Source organism: Callithrix jacchus, chromosome 8 (genome assembly GCF_049354715.1).
Source record: "Callithrix jacchus isolate 240 chromosome 8, calJac240_pri, whole genome shotgun sequence".
Taxonomy (NCBI): Eukaryota; Metazoa; Chordata; class Mammalia; order Primates; family Cebidae; genus Callithrix; species Callithrix jacchus.
The window spans coordinates 81,779,039-81,805,870 of record NC_133509.1 but is presented as its reverse complement, the minus strand read 5'-3'; the positions used below and the strand labels follow the sequence as shown (position 1 = coordinate 81,805,870).

The 26,832-nt window shown below is 35.7% G+C and overlaps 1 protein-coding gene across 4 annotated transcripts in view; it reads left to right on the top strand.

Moving 5' to 3' along the window:
* The window catches only part of MDGA2 (MAM domain containing glycosylphosphatidylinositol anchor 2), an 871,115-nt gene that overhangs the window by 371,121 nt on the left and 473,162 nt on the right, over window positions 1-26,832 (top strand). For 3 of the 4 annotated variants that reach the window (XM_078334840.1, XM_078334839.1, XM_017977077.4), the window contains exon 2: window positions 10,245-10,384. In XM_078334840.1, the coding sequence (XP_078190966.1) occupies window positions 10,245-10,384 (140 nt within the window). Of the gene's footprint in view, window positions 1-10,244; window positions 10,385-26,832 lie in introns of those variants that run through there. The other variant, XM_078334842.1, reaches the window with a different exon arrangement.

Genomic DNA, 26,832 nt, shown 5'->3' with positions numbered 1-26,832 from the left:
TCTGAATTATTCCCACCTGTGATAACTGCTCTTCCGCCTTGTGTAGAAGAAGAAAAGAGCCAGACTTGGGGTGTGTGCCATTATCTCACTAATCCCTCCCTCCTGGGATTCAAGATGGATTTTTGACATGCTAAGAAATTTGTCATTGGGGCTAGTCACAGACAGTGGCAGTGATTTCTCAATGGGGACATTGGCAGACCAGATCCTCAAAATTATCCGCTTACTGTTCCTACTTTTGGAAAAGCAAACTGAAGTTTTCATTTTTGTCATATTTCATAGTATATTTCATTTGTTTTCTTGATGAGTTAGGCTGGAAGAAATAACGGTTCTCTCTAAATACCCAATTTATGCTTAAGGTTGGAACACAATGATAAGACTAATTTCATTTTGGTTAGTATTTTCTGGGACTTTGTGGATGTATTCAAGAAAACTGAAGAGCCCTTAATTTTTGAGGAGGATTTAAGCATACATTTCAGTCCAGAGAGATTAAAAAATGATGTCATTAGCACCTCTGCCTTTAGGAGTCCTGATCTCTTAAGGTGCTATGATAATTTATAAGAGGCAAGGAAGATTTGGTTTAAAGAACCTTGATGAGTTCATTGACCATATGATGTATGGCTTCTGACACTATTAACAGGATGCCCTTTCACAAGTTTGATTTAGAGGGAAAGACCTGATCAAAGATTTTAAGGATTAAATGCGGTCCCTTCGGCAGTATTATAATAGTTTTCTCCCTCCTTTACTATGTTCTTGTATACATTTCAAAACCTATAAAAAAAATGTTACTGTAAAAGCAAAAAGAAAGCTCCCTTGTTTTTATTTCGGCTTTTTTGTTTGTTTGTTTTATAGTCTATGACCTAGTTGCCAAGATTTCTGGAATAGTTGTGGAATATTTTGTCTAAAATTTACTGATTAGGTAAATATCTAATTTAACCTTAAATTGGAGACAATTCAGGATATGGCATAGGATCCAATATAAAAATAGGAACTTACATATATAGAATGTCACATTCATACCAAAGAAGAGGAAAGCTTAGTTCCCCACAAAGATTATCCTCAAGTTGGGGTATTCCACTTCGTTTATACAAGTCCTTTGAGCAAAATATGAGATTAGTTAAATATTTGATGGACTTTCAAATATCTTCCAGGTTCAGGTCAAATATTTCAGCTGGGAATTACTGGGAAGAACATAGTAAGGGGCTTAGGATGGGAACAGCCATGTAGAGACAGGGAACATGGATGGTCAATGGCTATACGTGACTGCCTAGACTTGATGGCCCATGGTTCTTCTCTGACATACTTGTCAGAAGTTGTCAAATGCTGTATTTGAAAAGAATGTTCTGAACCTTAGATTCAGTGAAACATTTTTTCTTTTCATCAGTAAAACATGCAAGGGTTTTTGAAGTTTTAGACTTAGATGCTAATGGGCAACTCTTCTAGATAAAGAAAGGTATCCCTTATGCAATCTGAAGCTGTGAACTCTTCACAAAATAACTGTTTTAGAATTTATAGTGCTTTCTTTTAAACAATAGGACAGAGGTCATTTTCTGGAACATAATTCAGAATAATATTTTGCAATTTTGTATTTAGTTTTTTTATGAAGTTAATACTTGTCAAACAAGATAGTTTTTATGCAGAAAATATGATTGCTTTTTATCATTGTTTTACCATTAGAATTTAAATTACATAATTGCTTTTCTGTTTACCATTAAAATTTAATGTAAATTTAATGTAACAGTTTAAAATTAAATTGTTATTGAATGTCATTGCTCTTTTGATGACAACCTTTCACCTGTTTTTCAAAATAGTATACCCTATGCTGCACATAAGTAATTTGACTTTAAATAACAAATTAACTTAAATTTAACTTAAATTGAAAGTTTAAAGTTTTTTTCCTTAAATTATTGGTTAACATCAACCTAAAAGACTATGCCAACTTATGTTATTTAGCAAACCTTAATAACTGCCTTCTAAAGCCAGAGATTTCTGAATTTAATTTTCTAGCCTTACTTTGGGTTTTGTAAAGCCTTAGAGTGGTTCAGTTACTTTATAGCAATGCTGCCCAACATGTACTAAGGAAATAATAAAAATATTAAAAACCTTTCATAATTAAAGTTTAGCCTTGATTTATTTAGCCTTTCACTAAAGTCATAGGAGAAAGATACGACCTTCTCTTGATTAAATCCAATATATCAACAGGATCTCACTACTTTCACTTTACAACTCATCAAATTAAGGATGAAAAAAATATTTACTTTTAGTGGACAGGAATACAGTGTTAACCAAACATGGTGGTGAGAGTTTGGTAGAGGGAATTGAGAAATAAGTTCACATTGATGTGGACATTGTAGTTAGTTCAAAATAACCAATGGAGTCAAACAGATAAAATGATCTTAAAATAATCTATATGTTGTTTATATATCAGAAGATTTTTCTATTTGGGATTACATAAATGCAAATTACAGGAAGATTTTAACTATTTTTTGAGGAAATTATTGAACTAGATATACAAGTTGAACGTTTAGCTTCTGTGCCTGTTTGGATATGTGTTTATGTTCATGGTGCAGTGAGTACGACAATGCGATAAAAGAACAGTCTTTAATGTGTTGTAGTATAGGGCAAGTATGTAACTTCAAAGATCTTTGCATAGAAGGAAAAGCCGGTAAGCGAGGGCTGAAGGAGAGGCAAAAGATCACAATGACCAAAAAAGAAATAGCAATTTACCAAAGTCGTCTTCTATTTTCCTGCCCTATTATTTTAGAAATACAAATGATAGGGCAGAGCCAGACTGCAGGGGTCTGAGGAGGGCAAAGCACATGCTGAGGGTGGCTGTGAGCGTGTCGTTATTTCTAATCACTAGACAGTAAAGGAAAGATGAGAGGAGGCCTGTTGATGGGAGGATAAATGTTGCTGCTTTGTCTCTGGGTTATTTTTATGGGACACGTTAAGCTGATTAATATGCTGTAGCATATTTAATGCTGGGAGGATTAGCCTTGATTGTTTTACAGAAAAGATTAAAAGCTTTGAGAGATTCCTTCATATGTGGTCCTGAAGTTGACAAAGTTGAACTTGTAAAAGAATAAACTCACAGAAAGTGGGGGTGAGGGGGGAGAAAAGAAAGTGGGCTTTTAGAGAAATTTATTTTTCAAGAATGTGGAAGGATACTAGAAATAATATTGTAGTGGCAAGAAGTTGCAGTTGTGTTTGAAGTGGAAACATGATAGTTTATTGTTTCTTATGATGAAAGTAATTATTCTTTGGAGTCCTAAATCCTGGTACAATATTGTTGAAATATTTAATTTTTCATTTATTGCTCCTTTTTACAAATGAGTAAGCCTCAATAGCAGTTTTACTATTTGCTTTAAGCTTGGTTTGACCTACTAAGATTTTTTTCCCCAAGTCAAACCACACATCATTCATCTTTTGATTCCAACTCTCTGCAGCCATAGCTCAGTCAAAATTTCGCTAATGCTGTCTTAATTCCCAAAGGCATTGACCTTTTGTCTGTGCTGCTCATAACTGACAACTCCTTGGTAAGTAATATTTTTGGACAGTCCACTGTGCTCAGCTGTCTCCTCGTGTAACTTCTAAAGCACCTCCTTTTCTTTGTGCTCCTTCTACCTCTCTGACTTTATAATCACACTCAGTTTATCTCTTTAGCTTCTCTAGTTAAGAATACATATTTTTCATAGTTCTATTATGACTTAATTGCTCACTCTACATGCTCTTCTATAGAACTCTCCTCTGTTCTATGCTGTCAGCCATCAGCTACCATTGAAAGCTCCAAAATTTAATGTTCAGCAACGAATTGTCAACTATCAGTGAGCTCACCATCAGCATTCAAAACTAAATTCTTCACCTTCATCTTCAAATCTTCATATTTTTTTTTCCTGTCTAATTTTTTTTTTTTTATTTTTGAGACAGAATCTCCCTCTGTCACATAGGCTGGAGTGCAGAGGCACGATCTCAGCTCACTGCAACCTCCACCTCCCAGGTTCAAGTGATTCTCCTGCCTTGGTCTCCCAAGTAGCTGGGCCTACAGGTGCCTATCACCACCCCTGGCTACTTTTTGTATTTTCAGTAGACATGGTTGGCAAGAGTGGTCTCAAACTCCTAACCTCAGGCTTTCTGTCTGCCTCAGCCTCCCAAAGTGCTGGGATTATAGGCATGAGCCATCACAGCCAGCCCTGTCTAATTTTTTAAATAATAAAACATGTAATATAACTAGGCTAATAAGGAAGATGATAGGCAATTGCATCGTCAACAACAATAGGAGTGATTATGGACTAGGACTCTATGCACAAAAAATATATAAAAACTAGTTTAGAATATCATTGTGAAAAAGGTAGTTGGAGGAGATCTCATGTAATATCTGAAACCAGAAACTAAGGTTGGAATGAAAAGAAGAATGGAAGCCACCATATGCTAGAAGTACTATGCACGTGCTACATTGAACATTTTGAAATAAGCAGAAGAAACCATTCACTGGCAATGCAGATTAGCTACATGTAACATGTTGTGGAAAACTGAGGAGTGTTTTATGAAAGCAAATGAGGCCAGGCACAGTGGCTCATGCCTCTAATCCCAGCACTTTGGGAGGCCGAGGTGGGTGGATCATGAGGTCGAGATCAAGACCATCCTGGTCAACATGGTGAAACCCCATCTCTACTAAAAATACAAAAATTAGCCTGGTGTGGTGGTGCACGCCTGTAGTCCCAGCTACTCAGGAGGCTGAGGCAGGATAATTGCTTGAACCCAGAAGGTGGAGGTTGCGGTGAGCCGAGATCGCGCCATTGCACTCCACACTGGGTAACAAGGGCAAACCCTGTCTCAAAAAAAAAAAAAGAAAGAAAGAAAAAGAAAGAAAGCAAATGATCACTTAATGGAAAGCTGGGGAGAAAGTTTGATTACTGTGATGTTTGCTTTGTAAGCAAAAATTGAATGACAGCTAAGAGAATGGTGTAAGTAATACATACTGACTCTGGCCGTGTGAGAACAGTAAGGTATGGACTGTCTATCGTCTTTCTCTCTCCCTCTTTTTCTTTCTCTGTCTCTCTGTCTCTCTGTGTCTGTCTCCATAGAATCTATAGTGCATGAATAATGCTGACACAGAATGGTTTACTGAGCTGTTCACTAGAGCTTCTAGGAGAGGGACCAGTGAACATCCTTCTCTCCATGCTGCTTAACTAAACAGATCTGTTACCTGAACCAAGAACTTAAGTTGTATTGATCTAGTATAGAAGACTAGCAACATGCTAGTGGCAACTTGAATTCCCAGAGAAGAGCTGCATGAAGGATTTGAGGGATTTAACTAAAGAACCAGGCTCTTACTTGGAGCTCTTAGAAGAGAGAAAGCTCGTAATACTAAAACTATAAATGTCTAATAGCAGCACATTTCTCAGGAACCATTCCTAAACAAAAACATTTCTTATCCAAGCCCTCATGCCAACAACACTCCACTCCCCATGATTTGGGCTCAGAGTCCCTCATCTCAAGCTTCTCCTAGCTGTAGATAACATGAGTTCCATGGCCACAAGAAACTATCTTCTATTAAACAATTGTCATCTTTCACATAGTCAGGGTATAAACTTCAGTATCATCTTTACTTTTTCCTTCACCCTTCGATTCAGTTAATCATCATGTCCTATCTAACAAGACCTCTAAATTGCATCTCTCCTCCTATGTCCATTCCCAGGCCTATCCAGTGTCTCTCCTATGTCTGAGACATAACGGCAAGCTGATAAGGCTGTACAGTGTCAAGGTATGGAGTAAATTATAAACTACAGGGGACACATTTTAACATGGTTATTTCAGAAACACAAATAGACACTAGCATATTACAAACGCATGTTACAGATATGCCTTTTAAGACACTGTTTTCTCTCTCTGAAATCTCCTTCCTCTTTTGCTCTCAAGAACATCTTCCAAACGTAGGTTAAATGTCTCTGACTTTGTGAAACCTGTTAGACTCCCCCAGGCAGATTTAGCCATCCTCTGCTTTGTCTTTGTTTAGTACTTTTCAGATTCTTCTACTAAAGTATCTATCCTGTTCAGCTATGATATAATTTTAAATAAATTAGACAAACCCTGTAGGCTGTAAACCTTTAAGCAGGTGCAGCTCATGGCATTAATCATCATATCTCCAGCACATAGTCATATGCGTACTATAGCAGTTGCTCAATAAATATATTCTTTAAAGTCTATATATGAGATGAAAAGATTAAAATGACCCTGGTTGTTGCCATTGTAGAATTGTTTATTTGTATTATTTCTCCAGAGTGAATTTGGTTTAACTTTTAAAAGTATATTCTAACAAGATAAAAGGATGTTTCTCTTTTGCCCTTTTAGGCTGACCTCTTCAACCCAAAGCCAAAATGTCCTCGGATTAAGACAGTTGATAGGATTAGTGTTAGGAAAGATTTCACATAATGAGATTTGGTTTACTTCAAGAAAATTTGGATGAATATGAGCCTCATGCAATATTTTAACATTGTAATTCATTGCTGACTCTACAGGGCAAAGGAGATCATAACCCTTAGTCCAATTTAAGGATGATGAATTGAGGTTTTCTTTTTTACCAACAAGACAGATGATCAGAGAGGTCTTGTTTCAGATAGAAAATTGCAAATTGCATTTACATTTAAAGTAAGTAAATGCACTGCCATAATAGTTGATATTTTACCAAAGTAACAAGTTGATATCATTGTAGTGATAGTTGCTAAAATAGAAACTAAAAATCAATTAGTAAACAAATAACTACTCTGTGCTATGAATTATGTGATATGAGGATGATGCCAAATATGATGCTCATTCTGGCACTGAGAAGCTTAATATCATGTTTGAATGTTAAGAGAAAGGAAAATCACTCAGCAATAAATACATATCTCCTGGAAAAAAGAGAATCATTGCCAAGAAAGCATCAGGAACATGGGTCCAATTGTCAGTATGGGAATCTTAGATGTGACAACATCATAAGCAATGACACTTAAAATCTCAGGGTTTTTTACATTCTCACTGAGGATAGCCTGATATTACAGAGAAATGGGACTTCTGGTTGGATGGTAAGCATGAGGACCCTTGACAGTGCCTAAATGCTACCCAGGTACAGCGATTAGGACTCTATGAAATGTCATAGGGAGACATTGTAGGTTCTTAAGCAGAAAAACAACATAATGTAAATAGAAATTTCAGAATACTATTTTCACCATTATGAGATGTCATGGATTTGGCAGGTACTGGAGGTAGGATGATAAGCTAGAACAACATTCTCTTGTTAAGCTTGGTTAAGTTTGGAGCAGTTCTACTACTTACATTCTTAATCCAGTTATGGTGCTCTAACTGCTTTATGAACAGTTTCTCAATCGGTTTTTATATTCCTACCCTGGTCTAGGTCTGGATCTTGTTTGGAGATTTTTAGAACACTAATTTATGGCAAACATAGTTTTAATAGAGAGCATGAAGCAGTGAAAAGAACATTGTCACATGCGCCAGTGACTTTGGTCTCATTGGGCCACATCCAGCACAGGATTGTGACAAAGCCATTTGAGGTCCTCAGGCTTTTCTTTCCTAATCTGGAAATAAGACCACCGATCTGTATGATCTCTAAGGCCCTTCAAGTGAGCTTTGTGGAAACAAAAGAATTAAGGAAGCTTCCAAAATACTCTCCTTATCATTGAGCAACTAAAATATTGAGCACATATTTTAGTGAAGACTAAGAGGAAGACAATTTCCACACTTAAATTTTGATGGAATATTCCATCCTCCTACAGGATGGGTGGTAGGTTCATGATGACTGCACTATGCAGGCAATTACCTTTTCCAAGAATGTGTTATAATATAGAAGAAAATAGCAGAAAATTAACCCTTGTAAATGTCACGGTGTGCTTACTGTATAATTTAAGTAGTTTAAATAAAGCTACTTATTTGCATAATGATGTTTTTGAAAGATATATCTTAAAAATAACAATACTATGCATTGATTTGAAATCAAAACAAAAATAAAAAGTGTAAATTAGTCTGGAAAAGATGTCATGTCACTATATAATTAGATATATTAATAAGCATGCGGGCTATCACAAAGCTAAATTTAGCATGAAAATATATTTTAAGAGAATGGCCCTCTATTTTCTATTGAACATTTTTATTTTGCAAGAATTTATAAATTTTTATCAGCTTGTTAACCTCTGTAATACAGATATGACTATATTTGACAGATGTTTAAAAATAAGTACCTCACTAGTATTACTTATCTGAATTGAAGTCCAAATTTGATCACTGCCTAAAATGATTTGTAGGAAACATGGTGTGAAACATCAGAGCACCCAGAGAAACACTAAAGATAGGGATTTCTAATGTCATAAAACCAAACAAATTATTACAATGTCTAGACACAGTCTAGAGACATGGTGGAAAATTTTTATAAATTGGTTTTATAGACCAAACTGGACATTTGACGTAAGCATCATTTAATTTTTCAAATCAGTGAAATGATACATAGCAGAAAGTTTACTTTAAAAAGACGAAGGAAAATAATGGTTTATTCCTTGGAGTAATTTTCTTTAGCCAACAAATATAACACCCAGAATCTAGTCTAAGTAGCTGTGTCATTGTAGCTATTTGAGTGTTTGGCTAAAATGGAAATTCCTGGGGTTACCTGCAGATACATCAGGTCTCTGAACACCTCCGAAATGTGTATTTTTAATGAGTTCTTGAGGGGTGTTTATTATGCATGTTTGATATAAAGGCCACTTTTCTAGAAGTATTCTTTTGTTCTTATTCTACTATTTGAAACTTTTACATGTCATTTTGATATTGGATGTTGGAAAGCAGTGTTCTTGAGTTTCAAAGTTGAGTAAGAAGATTATGCTTTTGTATCTAGAAAGAGCTGGACTTAACCAGTTGTTTTATTAATCATAAGTGGGCCTTTCCATCTTCCATTTTCTGCCTGTAATTGAGAAAGGTAATAAAGCTTGCCCTGATGTCAGTTATTAAGCTCTATGGGTAGACTGTGCATTTATGTTATATAAACAAAAAATAGTACGTATTGAAAATTGTTCTATTTTGCCTTCAAAACATAGACTTTCCCCAGAATGAAATTTTTCATGAATTGGCCTTATAATTTTTTTTTCTTCCATAGAAACAGCAAATTTGTTTTAAAATTCTGTAATATTCATCAACTTTTTAATATTAAATAAAATGTTTCTAATATGCTGGCACTGGCATTAATTTTTAAGCAATAACAACTTCTGCTAGTAACGCTACTGTTTAGGTTGAAGATCTATCAGGAAATTCTTGAGATCACCGTCATTTACATGTAGACATAGCTTTTCCACTTGCCTTTAACTGAAATAATCATTTCTCTGTCAGTCCCAAATGTATTACAAAACGCTGAGTTCACAAAAGGAGATTATCTCCAATTTGCAGCAAGTAGCCGTCAATAATTTACTTGATAGCAGGCACCATATCTTATTAGCTAAGTACTTTTCATGACTCACAGAGTTTCCATGCGGTTGTTTCCTAGGATATGCAAGTCAAGGAATGTTAGTTAAATTTAATTGGCCCCGTGGCACTGAAGTAGGAGAAAATTATATTTAGAAATTTGGGCAGCTTTATGTTAATGAAGTTTCTTTTGAATCAGAATTTTAGACCCAGGCAACACTCGTTTATTGTCTTCTTCAATGGCTTGATCAAGAATCATACTTTGTTTACATCAATACAGGTGTCTATAAGTATTGTAAATTAAGTTGGTTTTTACTTCCTGAAAACCAGATCATCTTATTCATGAGTTTAACTTTTGGGCTACATGACTTAAATAATTAATAGATAAATATCAATGCCTTCAATTCAAATTCTTTTTTCTCTTCCAGTTGTCTTCTTTCTTTTGCACTCCATATATTTGGTACAATATTCCTTATTAAAGTTTGAACTCAGAAAGGAAGGGATCTTCTCACATTTTAACAATCAAATTTTATCATGTGGTCTTGTATTAATGGTAATTTCCTGAGGCACCAATGTTCTCCCACTACCTTGTTCCCCTGCACATGTATTGGTCACTGCTAGATAAATTTGAAGATTTCTTTCAGCAAAATCTTTAATGCCTTGGGGAGGTGTTAAGACTGATGAATCTGACTAATCTGACTATGGTGAAGTCTAATATGAATTGCTTCTATAGTCAAGATGGTTCATGAGAAGATCATTTACTTACGTTTTCATGTATCTTGTCTCTCTTCTTCCTGACTCGACAGCGCCTCCCACAGTTCGTATTGTGCACTCAGGCTTGGCCTGTAACATTGAAGAGGAGCGCTACTCTGAAAGGGTCTACACTATCCGGGAAGGAGAAACCCTAGAGTTGACTTGTCTAGTGACAGGACATCCACGTCCACAGGTGAGTCCCGAACTGTGACACTGGAGAAAACATTCTGACTTTTCTCAGAAGTCAACAAGTGTGTATTTTAGAATATTTAGCTAAAACTCGTGTGTGGGTGTGTCTGTGTGTGTAACTCAAGTGCAAATATATGTGCAATGACGGACGAGAGTGGGGAATTCAGAACATTCAAACTTGAGCTATTCCTGTGTATAACATGAAAAAAGAAATTTTTGTTTTGATATTGTGAGAAATGTAAAGACACTTCTAAGGAAGCTGTTAAACAGACAGCTACAAAAATATCTCAGTAGGATAACAATTCATATGGCAATGAGTTTATTTTAAAACGTGGAACATGATTTCATGATGACATAATTGCAACTGAGAGGTTTTTGTTCTGAAGAATGTGATGCATGAGGTCACAGGTACGTTTCTTACTCCTAGTGATTTTATTCATAGAAACCCTTAAAAAACAAACAGTTGCAGATTCTGTATGCACTCGGGCCTTCAGAATCATCAACTACAGCTTTTTTCCGCTAACTTAATGAAACAATAAAAATGGAGACTTTTAAAGGGCTCCAAAATTACAATGATATATAAAGAAAGCCCAGGTAGGGTGGCTTACACTTATAACCTCAGCACTTTGCTAGGCTGAGGCGTGGCGGTATCTTGAGGCAAGGAGTTGGAGACCAGCCTGGGTAAAAGGAAGACTGTGTCTCTCCAAAAATATTTTTTTTAATTAGCTAGGCCTATTCTCAGCTGCTCTGGAAGCTGACATGGGAGAATCCCTTAAGCCCAGAAGGTTAAGGCTGCAGCGAGTCATATTTGCACCAGCACATTCCAGTCTGAGCAACACAGAGAGACCCTGTCTGAAACAGATAAACAACAGCAAAACAAACAAATGCCCAAAACAGGACAAAAAACTTGTAGAAACAAAAGAAACAGTTAGATACAAGATAATATATTTAGGTTTTACATATATATGATGCAAAAATCTAATTTGGATGCAGAATATTGAAATGTTTTACTCAGTAATTGATCATTCTTATTGTCAATAAACTGACTACCTCAAAATTCACATTTGTAATCAACACAAGCACTATGGTAGGAAAAGAAGTCTTTTTTAGTAGACAGAGTTAGATAGTTTAAGTATTGGTCTTATAGGAAAAAAAAATCCAGCTAACAAAGCTACAGAGGAAAAAGTAAAGAGTAATGTGGAGATTTTATGAACTCACCATCTTAACCCTGTTTTATACTTCTGTAATTCTTAACTTTTACTGAAGGATCCTTAACTCAAGGATCTTTTGATTTAGCATTTTGACCCTGAAATGAAAAAAAATAGGAATATGAAGAATCACAGAATGAAGCATTAAATAGATAAAACTTGGCTAAAACAGAAATGGTAAAGTATGTTTAATAAAACTTATGCTGTTGGTAAAATGGAAAAAAAAGTAATCTAGAAAGAATAATTATTAAAAATTGTTGAAAAAGGAAAATTCATAACTAAAATTTCAAATTATAACATTTGCTATTAACTGAAAATAGATTAATACAATTCTTTTTATGAAATTTAGATGTATACAATTCGAACCAGGATAATTCGGCTTGACAGAAAAAAATGATTCCAAAAGACAACATACAAGGACAGACTGATGACTGATAATTATTAAAATTTCAAACAGGGAAATGGATATGTAAAGCATTTTTATTTTAAAATTTATACAGAAAACAATGAAGTCCAGTGAAAATAATGTTACCAAAAATTTAAACAATGATAGACTTAAGAGAATATTAACTCAAAATATAGTGTTGTTATAATTTTATTATAATTTTTATTTTGTAGACATGGAATAGAAATTTCAGAATCAAAAGTCTGAATCTAAACAAGTGTTCAAATACATGTAAAAGAAGCCTTAAAGAGCCTTATGAGAGGCAATTTACAGCAAGAGAAGACTCATCAAGGATCCCATTAGTCCCGCACTGAGTGTACTAAACTGATACCTTCTGAACTCCAAATTATATTTTAAAATGCAACTTCTTATCCCTGTTTCTACCTCACCCCAGGTGTTGCTCTGCTGCCTCTCTCTCCATCCTCCTGTCTCTTTAATATTGGAAAATTTTCAGTTCCTCCATATATTTTCCCTTTTATCATTCACAATCAGTAGCACAATCTTTGACCTCTAGGCAAACCAGACTAAGTTCTGAAATAAAAGAGTAGATCATTCATTTTTTTTCCTTAAACAATTCCATTTTTTGGAACCATTTCAATGTGTTTTGATCCTAAGAAAAATGTATTGTTTTGGTATCAATATTTTTTTTTGGTAGAGGAAATTAAGGTGTTTGCAGGTGAGTCAGTTTCAGCTTATATTGCCAGTTGAAAAATTTACTGGGCCTCTTCATTGTCAACAAAGTATATAAGGAAGGCTGGGGCTTGGCATCCAGGCCAAAGACTAAAGGGCATGCTGTTGGCAGCTGGTCCTGAGGATGACTTTTCTTGGCTGATATCAGAAAGCTGGAATGACTTTCTTGTTTGTCTAATCTGAGTATAATGATAGCTGGAAATGCAGTGGGCAGGAAGAGAGGTTCTTCATTTACTCATCAGCACATGTTTAGTCTGTTGCCTTTTCCTGAAGCAGTAAGAATCATAAAGATTGTTTATTTCCAAAAGTATTCTAAAGAGTATTTTGTTCTAGCCTCTTTAATTTTTTTTATGATATATTGTTTAGTGATGGGTAGTGACCCGAGGGTATTTATGTATTCAGAGAGAATAAAACAAGTGAAGGAGAGGTCAGCAATGGTTAAGAGCATGATGCTAGAACCAGATTGTCTGGATAAAACCCTGGTTCCACCAAGACTAACAGTGTACCTTGGAAAAGTTCCTTAATCTCCCAGCTTTCTGTGCCTCAGTTTCCTTTTTTATATATTAGAGATGATAATTATCTTATAGAATCCTTTTGAGAGTTAAATTTATATTATGGATGTATATACACATATATTCTGTGTGTGTGTATGAACATACAAATAAACATGCACAGTCTTGGTATGTAAGCATTATGTCAGCATGCAATGGAAACATGTTGGCTTTAGTATTTTTCAATAATTTGGGAGCATCAACTCTAAGATCCAGAGCTGAGTGTGTAGGTATGAAAATAAATAGGTTTTATAAAAACATTCCTATATCCTGCTTTAAATTAGATGCATTTAAGTCAATTGCAGCATTTATTGTGTTTTATGCTCTGCACAACCTGTACATCTCTGTTAATTAGCTTTCTTAGCTTGCAAGGAATAGAACTATGTTCAGACTACTTCATTTAATGAGGGTTTAATAACAAGATAAATGAAGAAGTGAGAAAGAAAGAAAGGGTTCCTCAGTAAATCTAACAGTCTAGTAAAAGCTCTAAATATCTACAGCTTCAGGATTCTGCTACCCTCTTCCTTTCCCTCCCTCCCTCCCTCCCTCCCTCCCTCCCTCCCTCCCTTCCTTCCCCACTTTCCCTCTCTTCTTTTCCCTTCCCCCTTGCCCCTTTTCCCTTCCTTCCTTTCCCTTCCCCCCTCCCATCCCTTTCCCTTCCCTTCCCTCCCCTCCTTCCTTCCCTCCCTACCTTCCTCTTCTTCCTTTCTCTCAAAATTATCACATCAATAATTTAAATACATTATATAGTCATCTTGTAAATGATTTAAACAGTAGGATATTTACCATAAATGTTTCTCTTCTCCCTCGTACTGGACCTCCTTCCTAGAAGCAGATATTAGTTTGGCATATCAACTTTTCAATATTCGTTCAATGCATTTCCTTAGATATCATTATTTTCTCAGATGTCTTCACATTAGAAACCCTTTTACCACTCATTTATATATCAAAATATAGGCTGTCTGTAGCAGCCTCTACCACTGTTACAAACAATCCAATAAATACTTGTAGGGTATATGTTGTGTTGTCTGTGTGTACATCTTTGTGAAATGTATGGTAGTATTGCTGTAGCATAACTTCCTTCCTTAAAATGGAATTATATAGCCAAAGTTGAAAGGGACCTGTTACTTGCTTTCTTAATGGGAGTGTATTTTTTTGTGTCAGTTTGATGTAAGAAAGTAAATTACACTCGATTGCAGTTTCAATTTGCATTTTAAATCACTAGCCAGTTTGGACATTTTCCCACATGTTTATCAGTCATTTGTACATCTCTATTTACTGGTTGCTGTTATCTTCTCTTTTCTTACTAGTTTACTGATCATCTTGTAGCCTTGTGAAGACAAATATACTACATAAATTAATTCAATTGCTGATAAACATGTTGCCAATTACACCTCCCATGGTGTTACTTGTGTTTTAAGACTGTTTAAGATACTTTTGTTCCCAGGTATTTTTTTTTAAGATGATTCATTTTTGGCTTCTGAATTTTGTAGCTACTTTAGCAAGATTTTCTTATATCTATTTAAGATTTTTTTTTTCTGACAGCTTATAGTCATTTATACACTTTACAATTTAATCATCAGGAAATTGTTTTGTCCTTAGTATGAAGTTTTAGTCCAGTGTTCTCTCTGTCTCTTTCTTCTCTCTCTTGCCCTTATACAAACAGTATGGTCAGTATTCTGGCCAGCTTCGAAATGCTATTTTTAGCATTAACAAAATTATGTTAGTTAATATTATTATATTAGTCTGTGCCTTTCTGTTATTCATTTCTGTCCCAATTCCATTCTACAACACACACACACACACACACACACACACACACACACACACACACAAAACGAGATATATATATATATATATATATATATATATATATATATAGAGAGAGAGAGAGAGAGAGAGAGAGAGAGAGAGAGAGAGAGAGAGACTCTGACTGACTCACTCTGTCACCCAGGATGGCATTTAGTGGCACTATCTCAGCTCACTGCAACTCTGCCTCTCCAGTTCAAGTGATTCTCCTGCATCAGTCTCCCAAGTAGCTGGGATTACAGGCACACACCACTGCCCCAGCTAATTTTTGTGTTTTTAATAGTGACAGGGTTTCTCCATGTTGGCCAGGCTGGTCTCAAACTCCTGACCTCAGGTGATCTGCCCACCTCAGCCTCCCAAAGTGCTAGGAATTGGCCGTGAGCCACTGCACTCAGCCTATAATATATTTTGATATATAAATGAGCAGATCATTCCTTTAGAGTTGTTTTAAAATATTTCCACAATTGACCTCAAACATTTTTTATATACCCTATGAATTAGAAAATTTTGATTTTCATGTTCTCCACTCAAATAAACGTTGAGATTTTAGTTACATTGCATTATTCTTGCAATGAAGTCATATGTAGAAAGCATGACCAGCTTTTAAAAGGAAGTTCTCAGTAGGAATATTGAACATTTGAACTTTTAATATTTCAGACTTCTCAGGTAGCAATACAGTAAAACTTGACCAGTAAACTATGTGGGTCTTTGAATTTCTTTTAATAATAAGCATAGATATGCATATTGCAAGGTTGGAAGATACTGACCTTCTTTCAAAAACAAAACAGAAAAAAAGTGTGCATCAATCAAAGCAGCTCTGCTTTGCTTCTTTTTATATGCTGGCTTTCTGGATAAGATTTCATTTGAATAATATTTTTCATCACTAAAATATTTTTGAAAGCCACTCTTTAAAAATAATTATGTAAATCCCAAACACTAGGAAGCATTAAAATTGTCTACTAGTTTATTACACCTTAACCTTAATGAGCTTTGCTTTTTGCATAAAAATATTAGCCTGGGCCATTTTTCAATTTTATAATGGAATGTATTCAGTCATTTGATTGTTATATAAATGCATTTTTAACTACCACTGCTGTTGCAGAATTATTGATGCTTTTGTCCTTGTTAATCTTCTATGCAGATTCTGAAAATGGTAATCTTACCCTGATAAAAATCTTAGCAAATGTTAGTACTCAGTTCTTCAGTTTGAAACCATTAGTGCTATGTATATTATTCTTTGAAGATATTTTATATATCTTGATTCATATTTCTATACTTTTTAATGATTTAGTCTATTAAATTTTTTACAAAATGTGAATGCATGTACTTGAATAAGAGACATACTAGGTTTTTGGATTTATGTCCAATTAATGTGGACAGGTTTAGTTTCTGCTATAATCCAATATTACATTAATTCTTTCTTGTGTTTTATAAAATTAACATAATTTGCTTTTTATCATCTGTGATAAACATATCTAGACTGAATCTGTCTGCTATAGCATGTTAGAAAGTTTGCAACTAAAAGAACTAATATCTTTTCAAATATTTTTGGGGTAAGATGTGGAAAATGTTTAGGATAAGCATCCAAACATTTATTTTTTAAAAATTCCATATCATCTGGGTGTGGTGGCTCAGGACTGTAATCCCAGTACTTTGGGAGGCCAAGGCAGGCCGATTGCTTGAGCTCAAGAGTTTGAGACCAGCCTGGGCAACATGGCAAAACCTCGTGTTTACAAAAAAATAAAGAAATTAGCCAGGTATGCTGATGTTTGCTCGTAGTTCCAGCTACTTGGGAGGGATGCTGAGATGGGAGGACTGCTTGAGCTTGGGGAAGTCAAGGCTGCACTGAGCCCTGATCTTGCCTGGGTGAAAGAGCAAAAGCCTGTTTCAAAAAAAAAAAAATGTCGTATCAATGGCTGTTTTCACAATCTGCTCCTGTCCTAGACACCTAGTCCCATCTCCAGGTGATGTACATCTTTATAAAGTTCATGGTTACATGGGTAAATGTATTTAGCATAGCTTGTTTAGGAGGAAGCACTTACAGTCTTTCTTATAGTCTTCAAATAGTTTTGTTTCCATTGATTTTTATATAGAATAAGAAAGGCTTTCTGGAGTCAACCCTTTAACATACTTCTAAATTGCTAATATATTTTACTCTCACTGTATCAGCATCAACCAACAATTTTTACAAATTTTATTAAAATTCTCAGGGAAACAGCTATTTTTCATCAGAAGATTTACTTGTCTACTCTTCTCTCAGAATTCATCTTTTGTTTAATTTTATGAGCAATCTAAAACATCTCATTCATTCCAGATACTATCCCAAAAAACATTAGTCAGTGTAGCTAATAATACATGGAGATCATTTAGCAGAGTGCCTAGCACAATATAAATGCTTAGTAAATCATAATCATATTTGCGATTGTTGTTGATACCAACAATTTATTCTATAAACTTAATAATTCTAAGCTATTACTATTATCACTGTATACTTATATTTAACTCAAGAAAATAGGGTAGAGTATTCATTCCTGTCCCATTGAAATAGTCTCCTCTATATACCTGGATTTGACTACTGGGCTTTGAGTTAGCTGTATTGTGGGTCTAGATTGTGATGATACTGGGCTAGGAAGAATTTAAGGGGCAAGCACTCTTCCATGACTTGGGCTAATTATGAGTAAGAATATCTGGAGCTAGATCTAATATGCTGTTATGATAGTTCTTTGAAATTTAGACATCATGAGGACTTATAGTAAGTGAGACAGAAATATAGGAGCTAACTTCACAGAATATTAAAACTTAGAAGGCTCAGGGAGGTGGAAATGTTAGCACATATTAATTTATGAGACTTGTTTTTAGAGAGTCCCAAAAGGCATTTACTGTGAGAAATACACTAGTCATATGGGCACTGGCATCTTTGAGAAGCTCAGGGCGACTGCCTCTGTAGCCCAGGTATAGCAGGAGATGCTAGCATAGAAGAAGCATCTCTAAAATCAATGGTCTGATTCTGCTATTTTCAGAAATGGCAGAAGTTTAGTAGTAACACTTCACTAACAGACTCAATATAGATATAACTTTTACACTGTTGGTGGGAATGTAAATTAGTTCAACCATTGTGGAAGACAGTGTTGCAATTCCTCAAGGATCTAGGAATAGAAATACCATTTGACCCAGCAATCCCATTACTGGGTGTACACCAAAGGATTATAAATAATTCTGTTATAAAGACACATACACGCCTATTGCAGCACTTTTCACAATAGCAAAGACTTAGAAGCAACCCAAATGCCCATCAATGATAGACTGAATAAAGAAAATGTGGCACATATACACCCTGGAATACTATGCAGCCATCAAAAAGGATGAGTTCATGTCCTTTGCAGGGATGTGGATGAAACTGGAAACCATCTTTCTCAGCACACTAACACAAGAACAGAAAACCAAAGACTGCATGTTCTCACTCATCAGTGGAAGTTGAACCATGAGAACACATGGACACAGGGAGGGGAATATCACACACTGGGGCCTGTCTGGGGTGGGGGGAACTAGGCATTAGGAGAAATACCTAATGTAGATGACCAGGTGATGGATGCAGCAAACCACCATGGCACTGTATAACTATGTAATAAACCTGCACATTCTGCACATGTACCCCAGAACTTAAAGTATAATAATAATGATAATAAGGTGCTGTGTAGATTCTTCATTAAATTTAAGAAGAGAATCACAGCATAGAACTTTAGATTTTAGAACAAGTCTAAACTTCCTGCAGCAAAATACTAATTGCTATTTGGAAAGCGTCTGTTTGGTTCATTAAAAGTAGACTTTAGTTGATACAAGCTCCCTTCGTTGTCCCTTGGTCAGGCAATTCTGGGGCGTGTTCTACATGCCTCCTCAGAGATTCACAGGAGAATGGAGCCTGTTACTCTCAGCAGTGACCAAAGGAACCACAGTTTCTTATATTGATTTTTCCTAATTCTGTGTGTTACTGTTCTAAATCCCCTACTTGGTTTCCCTGGGATTATCTTCCAAAATAAACTACATTTTTATAGAATTTTATCTCACATTTCCATTTCTGAGCCAGAAGAATAAGACACTGCAGATCTTCTGGACTCAAGCTCAGTGAGAAGTGTAGCTATACATGTAATCCTGGTATCTTCCTTGCTGCTGACCTGTGTTCCTTGTGATTCAGAATTATTGTACTTTTATTTTTCTTGAAGACTTTTAAAGAAAAGCCATAAGTCATTAGCCAGGGTATAATGCTTAGTGAAATTTCATTTTTATTTCTAAGACTTTTATGTAACGTAATTAGAATGAATACATTTCTAAGTCTATTTAGACTGCTGTAACAAAATAACATAAACTGGGTGGCTTATAAAAAATAGAAATTTATTTTTCAGTTCTGGGGGCTGAAAAATCCAAGATTGAGGCACCTGCAGAGTCCATGTATGGTGAGGGCTTGCTTTCTCATACTTATTCTCCTTTACATTGTAATCTCATATGGCAGAGAGGGTGCACAAGCTCTCTGGGGTCTCCTTTATAAGGGTACTAATCCCATTCATGAGGTCTTTACCCTCATAACATAATCACCTCCCAAAGGCCACATCTACTAATACCATCCTACTGAGGAATAGGATTCCAAAATATGAATGAATCTGGGGAGGGCCACAGACACTCAGAGCATAGCAGTATAGGCTATATTTTCTTTGTTTGTTCTTCTCATCTCTTAAACAGAAATGTCTTTTGCTTGAACTAAATCTAAGTATTTTAAGTTTGCAAGTTGGTGAACAAGAAATTTTGTGTGATAGAGATTTATGATATAAATACAGAGTAAGGATTTGTTTGGTCCTAACAAGTTTGCCACTCACATTCTCTGGTGTTCAAAATTGGATCATTTGGGAGCTCAGAAAATGGATTCAAAACTCAGAATCAAAATAATTAGGTATACAAATTTTGAAATTAGATGTCTCCTTGTGAAATCTATATATTTTAATGAAAAATATAGGTAGAAGGATAAGATCAGAACCATTGTTTTATCACCAGAGTTGATATGAAATAAGTATTTGAAGATTATCAGGCCATTTCGAGAAGATGGAAATACTGTCTGTCAACATAGAATTGAGAATCTATTGATTGAATTGTCTGTCCATAGTTATAAATAAATTGTTTTAAGGAAAGCAGTTGCAATTTCTTTAATGTGGAAATTCTGAACAATTACATGAACATTGATGAATTGGATTTTGTATTTTTATTATTAGAAGATTATTGACATAATTCAGAAATGTATTATTTAAGTGGGAAGATCACTAAATGGTAGATATTTCACAATATATTTTTTCCCTCAGATTAAGCAACTTTAGCATAGGCTGAAGAGGGTTTTTTTTTTTTGAGACGGAGTTTCACTCTTGTTACCCAGGCTGGAGTGCAATGGCGCGATCTCGGCTCACCGCAACCTCCGCCCCCTGGGTTCAGGCAATTCTCCTGCCTCAGCCTCCTGATTGGCTGGGATTACAGGCACACGCCACTGTGCCCAGCTAATTTTTTGTAGTTTTTAGTAGAGACGGGGTTTCACCATGTTGACCAGGATGGTCTCGATCTGCCAACCTCGTGATCCACCCGCCTCGGCCTCCCAAAGTGCTGGGACTACAGGCTTGAGCCACTGCACCCGGCCGAGGGTTTTTTTTTAAACCATAAAATAATGATCAATTTAATTGATCCAGTTTCTGAGTCTATATTATGTATATGCTTTAAGTACAAATGTATATGCTTTAAGTGTGTGTTCGTGTGTGTGTATGTGTGTGTGTGAGTCCAGAAAGTATGAATTATTTGTAATATTCACCTCTACTATTTTTAAAAGGTAGCATGATCATGAAATAAATATAGTAGCAAACTCCTTATGATACTATTGTACACAATTCATCCTTTTCACTTTTGGTTAGTACATTAAAGATGCCAATTAAGACAGTTAATTTACTTGAGTTTTCAAATCTCTAATCTAATAAAACACTCATTAAAATGGCTTTAAAGGAGGTTTCAGACTTTAGTAATTTCACTTACAACTACAGAAAATACTGCCTATCTACTTCTATGCTAAGGAATATGCCATCAATGGTAATTAATAATCTATACAAGTGCTGGTTGTAAATATGATACATTTATTTTAAATGAGGCTCATCACAGCCACTTTCTGGAAAGCTTCAAGGTGCTTCAAACAAAATCAATAAGGAATAACAATCTTTCCATGATCTGAAAAAGTTAACTTACCCTACACAAGGAAAGTGCTTATAAAATGTTTTTTCGGAACTAAAAAAATAAAAAATAAACAGTTATTAAGAGTGATTGAATCAATTCTTTTTTAAGGAATTGTTACTCTTTTATTTTGACTTCCTTTTAGTGCCAAGGTCTTAACAAAAAACTAAAAATAACATTTATTTTCCTGGCAGTTTTATCCTTTTCCATCAGCAAACATTGATTTCTTCCTTTTTCTGCTTCTTGTGGTACATGAGAAAACATTGTCCTCCACAACCTGGCCCCTTCTTGTTTACTTACTTGCCTTTGGCAGAAGTCATTAAGTGATGTTGGATAAGCTTGAGCAGAACACAATCCTTAGTTAATTAGTGCCTTTGTTGATAGGTTTCATAGAAATTCTGTATTTTTAAAAATATTGTGCATCTGGGTCTGCAATATGGTGTCAAATTTACTTGAATTTTTGTGTTGTTATGATATATAATCAGAACAACTCACCATTTTGAATAACTTTGTGGTGTTTTCAAGAAAATGTACTGTAGATATTCAAATTTACAGATCATTTTGAAAAGAATTTACCGAAATAGCACAAAAGCATGATGTCTGTTACTATGCAGAATGAATGTAAACACATTTCATGAGATATTTAAATTTTATATCAGCTAACATCTAGTATGAATCTAAATGCTTCTCGAATTTCAAAATTGGGGAAGTGCCTGAACTGCATGATACTGCATTATATTACTTTCCTTGGGCTATCCCAAGGAAGTATCACAAAAAAAATACTTAAAAGAGAAATTTATTTCTTTACCATTTGGAGGCTAGAATTCTAAAATTACAGTGTCCGGAGGGCCATCGTTTCTCTGAGATTCTGGGTAGAAACCTTTCTTGCCTCTTCCTAGCTTTTGGTGGTAGCTGGCAATCCTAGGTATCTTGTGGCTTTCAGCTGCGCCACCTCAATCTCTGCCTCTGTGGACTCATGCCTGTCTTCACATGGGGTTTTCCTCTTGTAATGACACTGGTGGATTGGATTAAGGGTTGACCCTATTCTGATATCTTCATCTTGACTAGTTATACCTGCAACACTCTATTTCCAAATAATATCACATTCTGCGGTAACTAGGAATTAGGATTTCATTGTATCTTTTGGGAGCACATAATCAACCTATAACATATGTTATTTATTCAATTAATTAGATAATCCATACTCTTACTAAGCAAATTCCAGGGCTATTTTTAAAGGGTTTATTGTACAGTATGGTGACTACAATTAATAATAATATGGTGTATACTTGAAAATTGCTAAGGGGATAGATTTAAAAAAAAATTTTTTTTTTTTAAGACAGGGTTTCACCATGATGGCCAGGCTGGTTGGAACTCCTGACCTCAAGTGATCCACCCACCTCGGCCTCCCAAAATGCTAGGATTATAGGCGTGAGCCACCATGCCCAGCAGGGGATAGATCTTATGTGAAAACTATGTGAAGTGATGGATGTATTAACTTGATTTAACCACTTTACAAGGTATACACCTATCAAAACATCACATTATGTTGCCATAAATATATAATTTATATATTTCAACTATTTGTTGATAAAAATATTAATAAAGGGAACATGATAAGTATGACTGCTGTGCATGATTAATATTGAAGGAAGTGACAGTGCTTTTCCTACTGACTACATTTGTTGTCCCTTCCACTTGTTCCCGGCCCTTCCTCTTGGCAAAGTAAATACCTTATTTGTCACCTCTTCCCAAAAGCTTTGGTTGGTTTAAGAGGCCTGGCTAAGTGCTTCTTCCATGTGGTCACAGAATATGTGGCCACTTCCCTACTATAATATATCATAGGATGCTGCGTTGGGGAGTGAGTGAGATTTTAGGCTTTGGAGTCAAATGGCATGTTTTTTAATTCTGCTGTCTCCACTTTCTAGCCCTGTCAATTTGGTTAATTGTTTACTCGTTTTCCTCATATATAACATGAGAATAGTTATAGTAATTATATAGTAAAGTTTTTTAATGATCAAATAAAGCCATACAAGGAGAGACTTAAAACTCTGGATAATGATGATTATGGTAGAATTGTAAAATAGAATAATCAAATTATCTTCAAATTTTCTGTTTCTCAGGGAACTATAAATTCCTAGATATCAGGGACTTCATTTTGCATTCTCATTTTCGATGATGGTAGAGTGTAAATATATATACATTATGATATGCTGGTATAGTCCTGGTTTGTGGCTGCTGTTTTACTATACTTTTCACTAGCATCCTCTTTCTATTTCACAAAGTGTCCTTCTCTGGAGGATAAAATATATGAGACCTATTGCAGCACCATTCACAATAGCCAAGACGTAGAGTCAACCAAAGTGTCCACTGGTGGATGAATAGATAATGAACATGTGGTGTATAAACACACTGTGGAATGATATTTCACCACACAAAAAATAATGAAGTCACATCATTTGCTACACCATGGATGGGACTGGAGGTCATTATGTTAAGTGAAATAAACCAGGCACAGACAAACAGATGTTACATGTCCTCACATCTTGGAGCTAAAAAAAAAAAGAAAAAAACTAATCTCATGGAGACAGTGAATAGAATGGAGGTAACCAAAGGCCAGAAAGGATAATGGGGGAGGTGGGATAAAGAGGGTTTGGTTAGTGTGTAAAAAATACAGTTTGGGCCGGGCGCGGTGGTTCAAGCCTGTAATCCCAGCACTTTGAGAGGCCGAGGCAGGTGGATCACAAGGTCAACAGATCGAGACCATCCTGGTCAACATGGTGAAACCCCGTCTCTACTAAAAATTACAAAAAATTAGCTGGGCACAGTGGCGCATGCCTGTAGTCCCAGCTACTCAGGAGGCTGAGGCAGGAGAATTGCCTGAACCCAGGGGTCAGAGGTTGTGGTGAGCCGAGATCGCGCCATTGCACTCCAGCCTGGGTAACAAGAGTGAAACTCTGTCTCAAAAAAAAAAAAAAATACAGTTTGATAGAAGGAATACGATCTAGGGGGAATGATCCAAGATGGCTGATTGCTAACATCTTGGGATTGCAGCTCCCAGTGAAAGCACAGAGAACGAGAGGACGCCACATTTTAAGACAAATTTTTTTCACTCACGGACCAGAAGATTCCCAGTGGACGAGCCCCACGGGTTGCCAGCGCGACTCTTGTGGCCAGCGCAGCGGTTTTGTGGCACCTCGGCATGGCAGCTCTTGGTGCATAGTAAACAGGACTGGTTCCCCTTCTGACTGATGTTTGGAGCTCCTGGAAGGCAGAGTCGCCTATTACGGACTCAAGAAGGAAGCCAGACTGGAGATTCCTGGGCAGAAAAGCACCATCAGTCTTAAAGCCGCTGTTTTGGCTGGCGCAGTGGCTTGCTCAAATGTCAGCCTTGGGAATTAACAACTTGGATGTCCACTCAGAGACCTAATTTGAAAGTTGGTAATTACAAAGACGACAGGTGGATAAATTTACAATGATGGGAAGAAACCAGTGTAAAAAGGCTGAGAATACTCAAAATCAGAGCACCTCTCCCTCTAAAGAGGATCACAGTTCCTCATCAACAAGGGAACAAGACTTGATCGAGAATGAGTGCATCCCATTAACAGAATCAGGCTTCAGAAGGTGGATAATAAAAAACTTCTGTGCGTTAAAACAACATGTTGTAGCCCAATGTAAAGAAACTAAGAACTTTTAAAAAAGGTTTGACAAAATCATAATGAGAATTGACAATTTAGAGAGGAATATAAGTGAATTAATGGAACTGAAGAATACAATATGGGAACTCCGAGAAGTATGCACAGGTTTAAACACTTGAATTGATCAAGCAGAAGAAAGGATATCAGAGGTCAAAGACCAACTTAATGAAATAAAATGAGCAGACAAGAATAGAGAAAAAAGGATAAAAAGGAATGAGCAAAGTCTCCAAGAAATATGGGACTATGTGAAAAGACCTAATTTACATTTGATAGGTGTACCTGAATGTGATGGAGAGAATGAATCCAAGCTGGAAAATATTCTTCAGGATATTATTCAGGAAAACTTTCCCAACCTAGCAAAGCAGGACAATATTCAACCCTAGGTAATACAGAGAACACCACAAAGATATTCCTCAAGAAGAGCAACCCCAAGGCACATAATCATTAGATTCACCAGGGTTGAAACGAAGGAGAAAATACTAAGGGCAGCCAGAGAGAAAGGTCAGGTTACCCACAAAGGGAAGCCTATCAGACTTATAGCAGATCTCTCAGCAGAAACCCTACAAGCCAGAAGAGAGTGGGGGCCGATATTCAACATCCTTAAAGAACAGAACTTTCAGCCCAGAATTTCATATCCAGCCAAACTAAGCTTCACAACTGAAGAAAAAATAAAATCTTTTATGAACAAGCAAGTACTCAGAGATTTTATTACCACCAGGCCTGCTTTACAAAAGCTTCTGAAAGAAGCATTATACATAGAAAGAAACAACCAGTATTAGCCTTTCTAAAAATATACCAAAAAGTAAAGAGCATCAACATAAAGAAGAATTTACATCAACGAATGGATAAAACAGCCAGCTAACATCAAATGGCAGTAACCCTAAATTTAAATCGACTAAATCCCCCAATCAAAAGACACAGCCAAAACCCAATGGTATGCTACATCCAGACCTATTTCACGTGCAAGGATACACAAAGTCTCAAATCAAAGGGATGGAGAAAGATTTACCAACCAAATGGAGAGCAAAAATAAATAAATAAATAAATAAATAAATAGCAGGAGTTGCAATTCTCACATCTGATAAAATAGATTTTAAAGCAACAAAGATATAGTAGTAAAAGGATCAATGCAACAATAAGAGCTAATGATCCTAACACCCAGATACATAAGACCTATAAAGAGACTTAGACTCAATGAGACAGAAAATTAATAAGGATATCCAGGACTTGAATTCAGATCCAGAACAAGTAAAGTTAATAAATATTTATAGAGCTCTCCACTTTAAATATACAAAATATACATTCTTGTTAATACCACATCACACCTACTCATAGGTTTAATTGAAATATTGATCGGCCATTATTAATACTCATTTTTAGAATAAAGCAACATTTCCATTCTCTCTCCCTCTTTTTCTTCCTCCTTCTTCCTTTCCTTCACTCCTTAAAAAAAAAAAAAAGAAGAAAAAAAGGAAATGCATCTTAAAGTTTTCTTTAGATTGGAATGAACTCTGATTTTCTTTTTTTTTTTAGAGACAGGGTTTTGTTCCAAAGTGCTTTGATTGATTACAGGTGTGAGCCATAATGCTCAGCCATATTCTCATTCTTATGAATCACTGAATCACAGACTAGTTCTTCAGTATCATGTTATTCAGTCTCTATATTAGATATTTATTTTTGCAGTAAACTTTTTTGTGCTTCTACTGTGTTCAGGGACCAAACAGAGATGAATAAACACTATTCAAAAAAAAAAAAAGAAAAGAAAATCTTGATAACATTGACTATAAAAATAAAAATATAAG